A 10879-nucleotide genomic window follows, 5' to 3' on the forward strand; every position below is an offset into this window, starting at 1 on the left:
CATGAAGTTGGTGTTATTTCTGAGGGAGGGCCTTGTGTTTCCATAACTGCTATGTTGGAGGTTCTCTGATGGTCTCTGTGGCAATCTTTTTGTTGGATCTCTGAAGGGCCATCTGTGGGGCTCTGGATCTGGTATGATCAAGGCACAGGACCTGAATCAGAGGTGGCCTGTAGGTCTGGGCTCACCCTGAGAGGGACTGCCTGGCTTTACATGTGGAATACTTTCAGGCATTAGAGCAAGACCATGCCTGTGTGGTCTGCCTTGATGGCATTTCATGGTATAGGACTCTGCATCAGGGAAAAACAGGGCAGAGTGCCCTGGAGTGGGGCTGCTGCCTTCCCCAGGTGGGTCATAGCATCAAACATTCTGCAGACACAGCTTCTCCTCTTCCTCCTGTGAGGCCTGCCTGCTTTCCCATGTGAACAGATCCTGGGAAGAATAAGCCTGTGCTGGAAGCACAGTGGGGGAAGAAAAGACTCCTGCTTGCCCCCTGCCCAGCTTGCTCCCACATTTTGGACAAGTCACTGCCCTGCTATGACAAGTTCTAACTGAACCATCTCTTCTCCTCTAGTCTGTGGGCAAGTAAGTTCTGGAAGCCCAGAGAATTTGCTTTGTGACCCCAGGCTCCCCTTTGGACTTTTTACTGCAGAATAAGAGAGCCATGTGTGTGCATAATGGTCACCAAACTGGGAGTCACAGCTAGAGTTCCCTAGTCCTGACTACTCAAATTGTCAACTCATTCCTTATATAATTGAAGAGGCAAAGCCATGTGGCCCCATTAAGTATAATGTCAGAAAATGAATCTGCCCTACCAAAGGGTTTGCTTCCTCTATTGCCTGTGTCATTGCTAAAGAGGCATCTCCAGATCTGTGGTCTGGGAGCCAGATCATGGTACACAGTGGTGAGGCCATAGTGAATCCATGATTTCTGGTACTGGGATAGCAGGAGCTTCCCATCTATCATACCATCTGTGGTATCCCCATGTTACTCTGCCTCTTTCTTTGGCTCCATTTCAATTCTTCACATCCCACTATACCCCCTATGCCTCACTGTCACAGTTATTGAATACACATTTGTGCCATCTGGGGGTTGGGGGACAGAGGTGGTGAGCTGCGTGTGACATAGCCCTCAACAGCCAACTTGATGTTCCCACCAAACAATTTCCATTCTGGTCACTGCCCTAGAGAGTGAGGAAGGTAGGAGCAGAATCAGGTGACATGGCCATGGCATGCAGCCTGAGCTAGAAGGAGCTGGCAAGGCCGATCTCCATGTTAGCCTCCAAAGGCGAGGGGTTCCAAGGGCAGGTGTCCTCTGTTCCCCAAGACATCCATCAGGCAGGACTCTCTAAGCATCTCTGAATTCAGATCCAGGAAACTGTATCTTTCCCCAAATTTTCTGGACCCATTTGTAGCATGGGAAGCTATTAAGTCTCATGGTAACACTGAACACCAATCCCTACAGCCTCACAAATTTCAGAATAAAGGGAAAGGCTGACTCAAACATTAGGGTGGGGTTCTCATGAAGTTGCCCCTCTTGACCAGTCCCAAAATGTGTTCTGTTATTTTTGTAATGATCATGTCATAAATTATTAAGGTATAATGAGGGGATCTGGCATGAGATTTGGGTACTCATTGCCACTGTCACCTCCCTGCATGTCCAGTCTTTTCTAGAATCTACTGACCTGCTTCCCTATGGCCCAGCACAACACAGACAGAAGCCTCTCTGATTAAAAAGCAGTATTATTAAGTCATTGTCACCGCATTAGGAAGAAGCCATTTTCAAACAAAGGTCTCACATGGGGACAGTTTTTCTGAATATGACCAATATTACATGAAATATTTCTTCCCAGCAGGACAGGAGTCAGAAGCATGTTGATGTTGATGAGTCAACAAACGTCTCTGAAGAGCGCAGTGCACTGGACAGTGGACATTGTGTTCCAACATACCTGCCACCCTGGTCCTCTGTGTGTAGAGGCTGGGCAGAGGTACAGACTCTTTGAGCAGCAAGGCCTGCTTGTTGTCCTTGTTTCTGATCCATCTGTTCAGAGGATGGCTGTGGTCGCTAGGGCTGGCCTGGTGACCAGGAGACGTAGCTCCTATCACTCTCCTTTGCTCCAGAATAATGGGACTCCTAGAATAATGGGATTGTCTACCCATAGAGGCCTGGTATTCCTCTTTAACTTTGTTTGTCTTTAAGGCAGAATGTTCATAATGAAACCTCATTTTCTGCTCTATGATCCACCCAAAAGTTGAAATGAGTGCCTGGGTTTCTGATGCCCTGTTGTCTGTAAGCAGTCGGCCAGTGACTGACCCTTGGCTTTGGTTAGAAGTTGAGGGGGTCATAATTTTGGGTAGGGAGTTTGCCTGCCCTTTGGTATTACTGCAAAAAATATTCTGCAGAAAGTTCTTTATTCTGTCCCTGAAGTTTCTCTTTGAAGGAGCCTGGGAGGACTTGTCACTCACAGTGTCTCCTATCTCCCTGACTGGGGTAGAAGGACCCATTTCTCCTGCACATAAGGGCCTCCCTCCTGCAAGCCTTCCTTCCTGTTCTTTTGACCTGAGTTTCACACTGTCCTTATTCTTGGAAGTTGCTCTAAACTTATTTCTCCTGCTCTTCCAAGGATCCTGGAGCTCAGTAATCTTGGGCTCCTGCAGTTCCTCACTGCTCTCTTCACTGGTTAAGAGTCCATACAGATCCTGAGAAATTGATGCACTGCTACTGGTCATGCTTAAGGAGCTGGACCATCTCTCCTCTGAAGTTAGGATATTTGCAGCCCAGAGCGCCTCGGGGCCACAGTCCTCATGAAACATGTCAGTGGCACAGTCTTGCAGGATGATGTCAGTAGTCCTTTCTTGAGGCTGCTTCTCTGGTTTAGTCTGTGCCTTTAGGCATGAGTATCCTTGGCCCTGGGAAATAGAACTTATGAAAGAGGATGGTGTTTTACTGATCCACTGAGATTTTAAATTCTTCAGATGAATATCAACATTTAGGAAGTTTGATGTCTTTCTGATTTTCTTGGTGATTCCCCAGTCAGAAGACTCCTCTTCATCATCCTCTATCTTTCTGACTTCACCTTTTAAAAATTGGGGCCCTACCTGAAGTGATGACACACTGTGGCATGAGACTTCTGAGCTCACACTACTCTCCAGGGACTCATTTCTGTCCATTTCTAGGCCTAGACTTGGTTTTAGGCTGTTTCTTCCAGATCTCAGGACAGCATCATTGTGCCAGGTTCTGCCCACGAGAATATAAGTGTGGGGCTGAGAGGGCAAGCTGCCCTTGTGTACAGTTGAAGGAGCATCTGAGAGCCCATAGTTCTCACTGGATGTAGTTCTGCTCAGGGACTCAAAAGATGGGCCAGAGAAAGGACTCTTCTGGGTGGGAACTGAAGTTTGTGCTATCTCCTTCAATCCTGTACCTTTCTGAATGGATTTTCCCAGGACCCTGGCATCATGGGCAATGGAGTCAACCCTGGAGTCACAGGGAACTGAAGAGGAAAGGGAAGGCTGTGGAAGTAGTGAAGCCTCAGAGTATCTCATCTTCAAAATATTTATGTGCTTAAGGACCTTGAGGGGTAGGTCCCATCTGTGCTTCGCTCTTAGACTTGTAACATGTGCCTCTAATGCCTGCTGAGTGCCAGCATCAAGGAGGGAGATCTCCTGGGAGGTGTTCCTGAAGGCTTCCCCACCTTTTAAGGATGTTTCATCCCCAGTTTTTTTGTGGGTTTTTGAATTTCCAGGTGGGCCAGAGACATGATATATGCCAAGCCTGGAATGCCAAACACCCACAGGAATCATGTCCTCCTGAATTATCTCTGGTCTTTTTGAACTAGTCTTCTGTATAGCAGGGCTTCTGTTGTTTAGAAACACAGGGTTCCAGGAAGACTCACAATTTTCTTTTGCCTGACCTCTCCTTGAGATGTTGTCCCAGGACTCCTTCAGATTTAGAAACGGGTTCCTATTGGGTGGTAGTCCATACTGGTGTAGCATGAACCTCTTTTGAAGATGGTGTTCCAGTTTCTCCTTAATCTCAAGGCTGAGGAAATTCCCTGGGGGCTTGTTGATGGACTTGTGGTCACAGGAGGCCCTGTTCTCAGAGATGAGATTGCTAAAGATGTTCTGAGACTTTTGGACCAAATAAGGTAAAGCCTCTCTACTTTGTACTTGTTTTCTTAAAATGTGGTATTCTAGGTGTTGAAGAGAAGAAGAGGAAAGCAACTGGGTCCCCTCTTGGTTTGTGGGGCATGGAAATCCAGAGGCAGTATTCAATTGAAAATGGCATGGCATGCTTGGGAGAGACAATGTGAGATGTTCCTGATGGTGGATCTGAGCCAGTGATGGGGACTGCAACCAGGATAAGGATGGACTCACAGGCTGGAGTTGAACAAGAGGGTGGAGCAACTGAGAGGAAAAGAGTGGTCCAGGTGTAGTCTGCACCTGCACTGGAATGTAATTAGGCACTTCATTGAATGCAATCGAGGAAATGTCTGCTGAGGGCCCAGATATTCTGACAGTAGCCACCAGAGACTCGCTGTGCAGAATGGGGAGGCCCCAAAAGAACTGGCTGCATTTCTTCTGTAAATGATCCCTCAGGACCCTAGTGTAAAAGAGCTTCTGAGAATCAGAAAGCTTCTCTGACTTGCCTTTTGTGTTCCAGATGGTAGTATTCTGCTCCCTGCCCAGTGACTTTACTTTGCTTCCCTGAGAATTCAGGGAGTAGACTGTTTCATTTTTTGTCTTGAAATTACAAATTTTCCTTTCTGCTCTCTTGCTGATCAGTATCTCCAATAGTTTCTGGGCATTGGAATTAATGAAAGAGGTCCCTTCAGTCTCTACCTGAGAGTGTGGATGGTTTCCCCAGAGTGAGTCCTCTGGTGGGTGAGAAGCATGATCTCTCTTGGATTCACTGTGTGGGGAGTGGGAGAGGTCACAGACTCTGGCAGCCATCTGCCACCAGGAGAGGGATGAGATGGGACAGGTGGAGAGAATATGGCCTGAAATTGCTGGGAGAGGAGATGGCAGTGGGACAGGAGATGGCAATGGGACAGGAGAAGATGATGGGCCAGGAGAAGGCGATGAGACAGGAGATAGCAGTGGGACAGGAGAAGGCAACCAATATTTTTTGGGTGGAGAGGAGCTCTGTGGGTTGGTTCCCAGTGAAAGTGTCATTGAGTCACACTGAGAAGAATTCAGGCTGGGGCTTGGCAGAGATGCACAATGGGCCATGTGATCAGGAGAATGAGATTGGGGAGGGGAAATTCTGTGTGGCTGAGGTGAACGTTGTTCTAGAGGAATCATAGACTCTCTTGATTTAGAGGCACTCAGGGATGAGTGAGACTCAAGAGTATCTGAGGAAGTCATTAGGTCTGGTGAGGAAGTAGAGGCCAGAAGCAGAGGGCGCTTGCTCAAAGAAATCAGGGAAGCCAAAGGGAAGAAGGCAGTGGCCAAAGTATCCTCCACAGGCAGTGTATGTGATTGGTGGACTCCAGCTGACTTATCTGGGTCATCTCCTTTTATGAGCTGATGAAAGCTGCTGCCATTCTGGAGCTTCTGTAGATGGCTGCAAGAGATAGAGGCACAGGCTTCAGCCAGGAGCAGATGGGCACAGAAGGTAGGGCAGGTGGTGCAGGGGTAAACACCTGTGATCCATGGCTCCTCATTGCCCCACTCACTAATATTACAAAGCCCTTGCTGTCCCATAACTCCAGAGCTTTAGACACATACTGCCCCACCTGAGGCTCCTTCCTCCCCTATGAGAGCTTTGTGTTGCTGGATGATGTCATAGGCAGCAGTAGGAAGGACTCAGGGTGAAGTGGAAAGTTACTCACTTTCGTAGAAGTGAAAGCAGATCTTCAGGCTCTTCCTCTTTCTTCCAGCAATCACTATAATCTGAAAAAAAAGACCTGGTTATTGTGGAGAAGTGAGGATGAGTGGAATATCCACATGGGGCCGATAAAGAGGGTAGACTCTGGTTGCAAAGCACCACTGTTCAAGTCTACATGACAAGTGACACGGATAGCAAAGAACATAGAGGGAAGCATTTTGTCATTTACTTCCATCTCCACTAGCCTCCGTTGTACTAATAACCACAGTATTGGGAGAAAGACTGGACAATTTCAAAGAGGAAAGTTTCTTAGGGAATTGAAAGCTTGTCTACACTTTGACCAGGAAGTCCCACCTCCTTATCCAGATGAAGCAGGGGAACAAAAGGAAGTCATTGTCAATAATAAATGACTATTCCAATCAGGAAGATGGGGGCTAGTAAAAAGTACCGGAAATCTAATGATCTTTCCCCCTCATCCTCCCATGTTTCCTTCCCCCTTATTCTCCAACCTGTTGCTAGGTTAACTGCCCCAGGAATTGTTCCTCCCTGCAGGGAGTTGTAGGAGTTGTTAATTGATGCCTCCTGTGCTGTTCCCTTCCTGTCTGGATCATTTCATCATTGGGCCCATCTTTGGGTCATGTATGCAGGATGGGAGAGGAGAGGCAAGATAAGGGAAAAAGGAAGTTATGAGAACAGAGGAATTCTAACGTGTACAAAAGGGACAAGACACCCCTACTTTTTTGAATACCCAGCCCTGGGGCCCCTTTTCTGTGGAGAAATCTGTCTCTATTCTATCCTTTAAGTAAAACTTGCTTTCTATGTTTGCCTCTGCATTTCTTGAGTGTTCAGTCTTCACCCCTGGGGAAACAGAACTTGGCCCTGATTGATTCTCCTCACTGGCAGGATCACAGATAGCATGACTCCAATAGTGCCCATACCTCCCTACTGGACATCACCCACTCCTTGCCCACCACAGCTTCATTCTGAGTGCAGGACCTGAGAAGTGTGTCTGTTATGATGATTTCCTTTCCAGGATCCTCCCTCTCAAATCTTTGCAACTGATTTCCTCTGGGACATGGCTCTGGTCTCTTTGGGACAGGTGACCACAAGTCCCCTCTGGAGTGGAAGGGCAGGGCCTTACCTTTCAGAATGTTGCTCTTCTTCCTTTTCTTTTTCATCTTCAGGTGCTAACCAACAAGAAAGAAAAAGAGGCTGTGGCCCAGTTCTCCTTCCACACTCCTAGATCAGCTGCAGACATTCCATTTTTTTCTGAACAGCATCACGTTCTACAGTTAGCTAGTTCTCTTTGTTCAGAGAACATTTTAAAAGTGGGAAAATACTTCATTTTTCTTCTTTGGGATTTTCTACATGAACTACACAATGCATGTCCTGGTGTAATCACTGATCAGGCTCAGGAACAGGCTTATTTATAGAGGCTCTTCTCAGCTGCGACACAGGGTTCTGCTACCTGAGGCCAGAGGTTTCTCCAGTGGGTGATGGAGTCCTCAGGGCTCAGCACAGCCCTCACCTCAGCTCAACACAGAGGAAAGGCTGGGCTATGGACTTTAACCTTCCACCATTGCAAATGAGTTCTGAGAGGAGGCACAGTAAATAGCTATCGGGGAATCAATTAATCTCACAGGAAAAAGAACAGCAATGGGAAGGATATGAACTCCTATCTCTACCAGTAACAAAGGGTTTCAAACTTTTTACACCTGCCTTTCTGAGTTAAAATTTTAACCTGCACAACTAATTCCATGACTTTCTGAAGGGCCATTCACAGTTTCCAATGATTAATTCACCCTCATTGTAAACTATAGAACTCAGACTCCTTCTGTAACCCATGGGTCCTTATTGTACCTAGAAAATGAGCCCTTCCAGTGTCTGATGGATTGACTGTGCTTCAGCATACAGGACAGCTTTCTGATTCATTTGAGGTCTGCTTCCATCCTGGTTATTTGTATTTTCATTATGGGGCTGAAATCATGTTGGTTATTTTTGCTTATATCTAGGGAGAGTCTTTCCCTGACCTGAACCATCTGTCCCAGAATGATGGTCTGTTCTGTCCTGAGTTTTATCTTTTTTGAAGTGCATCTATTTATTTTGGAAAAATGGAAAGAAGAGTAGACAAAACAGAATCTAGTTTTTGTTGAGTCTGGTCTGAGGGTTTCTTACCTTCTTGAGTTTTTTCTTTTTCCTTGGTGGTGGGAAGAATGGATCACTCTGGAGGAAGGGCAATAAGAGAAGAAAGAGCCCCAGTCCACACACAAAGGCAAAGATCATATCCATTTCCCAGGTGGTGAATCTGGAGTTCAGCCATGAGGCACAAATGCTATTCAGAGGAAAGAAAGGATTCTCCATCATCTGAATCACACTGTCCTGTTTGGACAAATGAGCCCTGAGAGTTTGCTTCAGCAATAAGGAGTAGTGTCCTGGCCTGTGTCATAAGGCTGTGCCTTCTCATCACAAAGGGGTCCTGACATAAGGGGAGTAGCAAGAAGAAGAGGCAGCACCACACCTCTGCCCCACCCTCTGGCCAAGCATTTCCTCCACCCTCCTGTGCCTTCTAAATCTTTCCTTTCGACTTCACCTACTCACCCTGTCAGAGGAGCCTTTTGTCCATTCCATATTCTTCCCCCCCAGAACCCAGACGTGACCCACTTCCTTGTAGATCTCTGCTTGAGCTCCATTAATTTCATAGTTTTTGGAAATTTGTTTTATCTCTGTAATTTTTATTTCTCAGGGATTATTATTTTCAGGATCACCTCTCTTTGAAATTCCAACTTTTCCATATAATATATTCTTGCCTTGTATCAACTCAACATAGAATTAAAATCGTTTCTATGTTTATTTAGTTATATAAATTTTAAATAAAAATTTTCAAATTGATTTTATTATCTTCATCTAGAGGATTTATTTTGCTGGCAGCAAATTTTTTTCATGCTCTCTTTATCTGAGAGTATCTTTATTTTTCTTCATTATTAAAGGATATATTTTCTGGTTATGGAATCTCAAGGTGATCCTCCCTGGCTTCCTTTGATTATGCCACCCCACTACCTCCTTCCATTGTTTCTGATTGGGAATCAACTTATAACCTTACTGTGGTCCAAAAGTTTTCCTCTGCTGCTTCTAAGAGAGATCTAAAGAGAGATTTTGCCTTTTCACAGTCTGACTGTGATGTGCTTAGGAATGAATCTATTTGTTTTTATTTTACAAAGGCAAAGCATTAAATCTAGTGAATATATATATATACACACACACACAAACATATATATGTGGTGTGTGTGTGTGTGTGTGTGTGTGTATAAATTTGATAAGTTTCCAGCCCTTATTTTACAAGTGTTTCTTCCTCCTTCTCCCTCCTTTCTCTCTGGTCTCTCCTTCCACATGTGTCAGTAGCCGTGGTGATGGGGACATCCAGGTCATGCAGCACCACTTGTTGGAAGGATCTCTGCTCCATGCTGCTGTGTTGCCTTTGCTCCTTGAATATACATCAATTGGCTGGACTGATGTGGATCTGTTTCTGGTCTCTCCGATCTGTTCACTCACCTATTTGTCTATTCTTTCTCCAGTATCCCACTGTCCTGATAACCATTGCTCCCAGTAGGTCTTAAAGTCAAGTACTGTCCACCCTCCAGCTTTGCTTATCCCCAGCATTGTTTTAACTCTTCCCAGATTTTTGTCTCTCCTTATAAACTTTAAAATTGTTTTTTTTTTATCTTCACAAATGAACTTGTTGGAAGTTTGTTTGGATCACATTTAATATAGAGAGCAAATTGGGAAGAAGTGACATCTTAATAATGTTCAGTTTTTCTATCCACGCTGTCAAATACCTTCCCATTCATTTAGATCTTCCTTGATTTATTCTATCACAGCTTCAAAGTTTTCCTCATATTGGTCCTATAAATATTTTGTTAGTTTTCTTTCTGAATATTTAATTTGGAGGATAATAAAAATAATAATTAAAAAATTTATCTTCAACTTAAATTTTAAATAAAAATTTTCAAATTTATTTTATTATCTTCATCTAGAGGATGTGATGAAGAGACAGATTTTTCTACATTAATCTTCTCTCTTGCAACTTTGTGTAATTACTTATTCATCCAATGTGTTTTCTTATTGATTGTGTTTAATTTTCTACCTAGACAATCCTGGTACCTGCAAAGATAGTTTAATTTCTCCCTTCCAAATCTATATAATTTTCCATCTTCAGTCTTTTAAAATGAGATTACTTAATTAATTAATTTATGAGGGTTGACACAGAGATAAATCCCAGTTGGTTTTTACTATGTAATTCTTGATATCAATTGTTGAAGAATATTTGTCTATATTTTAATCCTTTTGCATCTCTTTTTGAAAGATATTGGTCTGTAGTATTTTTATACTATTTCTGTCTCATTTTGTCATTTGAGTAATACAGACCCAATAAAATGAGTTAAAATATTGTTCATGTGCTTCTACCTTCTGAAAGAGATTATAGAGAATTTATTCCTTAATTTTTTTGTTAGGATTAACCAGAAAACTATCTGGGCCTGAGGATTTCTATTTTAGAAGGTTATTTATTTTGGTACTGGGAATTGAACTCAGGGGCACTCAGCCACTGACCCACATCCCCAGCCATATTTTGTATTTAATTTAGAGACAGGGTCTCACTGAGTTTCTTAGTGCCTCACTTTTGCTGATATTGGCTTTGAACCTATGATCCTCCTGTTTCAGCCTCCCAAGCTGCTGGGGTTACATGCATGTACCATTGTGCCTGGCTTTGTAAGGCTTTTAATGTATCTATTCAATTTCTTCAATAGTCATAATTCTGTTCAGATTGTCTATTCTTTTGTGTGAATTTTGGCAGATTGTCTTTCAAGAAACTAGTCCACTTTGTGTTGTTCATTAAATTTTTGGGCGAAGGGTTGTTCAGACTGTTCCTTTATTATCTGGTTGATGTCCATAGGATTCAGTATTAATGATGCTTCCTTAATTTTTTGTTATTCTTGAGTTGTACTTTATTTAGTTTGTTAGCCTGTCTAGAGATCTATTTATTATATTGTTTTTTATTTTC

At 43.8% G+C, this 10879-nt stretch overlaps 1 protein-coding gene across 1 annotated transcript in view; it reads right to left on the bottom strand.

The window, feature by feature from the left end:
• LOC144251458 (spermatogenesis-associated protein 31E1-like) overlaps nt 1–8184 on the bottom strand; it is a 47781-nt gene extending 39597 nt beyond the window's left edge. Inside the window, exons 1-4 of the mRNA XM_077794356.1 lie at nt 7999–8184; nt 6965–7010; nt 5828–5888; nt 2557–5559 (exon numbers count right to left, since the gene is read on the bottom strand). Coding sequence (XP_077650482.1) covers nt 2557–5559; nt 5828–5888; nt 6965–7010; nt 7999–8184 — 3296 coding nt within the window. The remainder of the gene's footprint in view (nt 1–2556; nt 5560–5827; nt 5889–6964; nt 7011–7998) is intronic.
• Between the last annotated feature and the right edge of the window lie 2695 nt (nt 8185–10879).

The sequence above is a fragment of the Urocitellus parryii genome, assembly GCF_045843805.1.
Source record: "Urocitellus parryii isolate mUroPar1 chromosome 13 unlocalized genomic scaffold, mUroPar1.hap1 SUPER_13_unloc_8, whole genome shotgun sequence".
Lineage (NCBI taxonomy): Eukaryota > Metazoa > Chordata > Mammalia > Rodentia > Sciuridae > Urocitellus > Urocitellus parryii.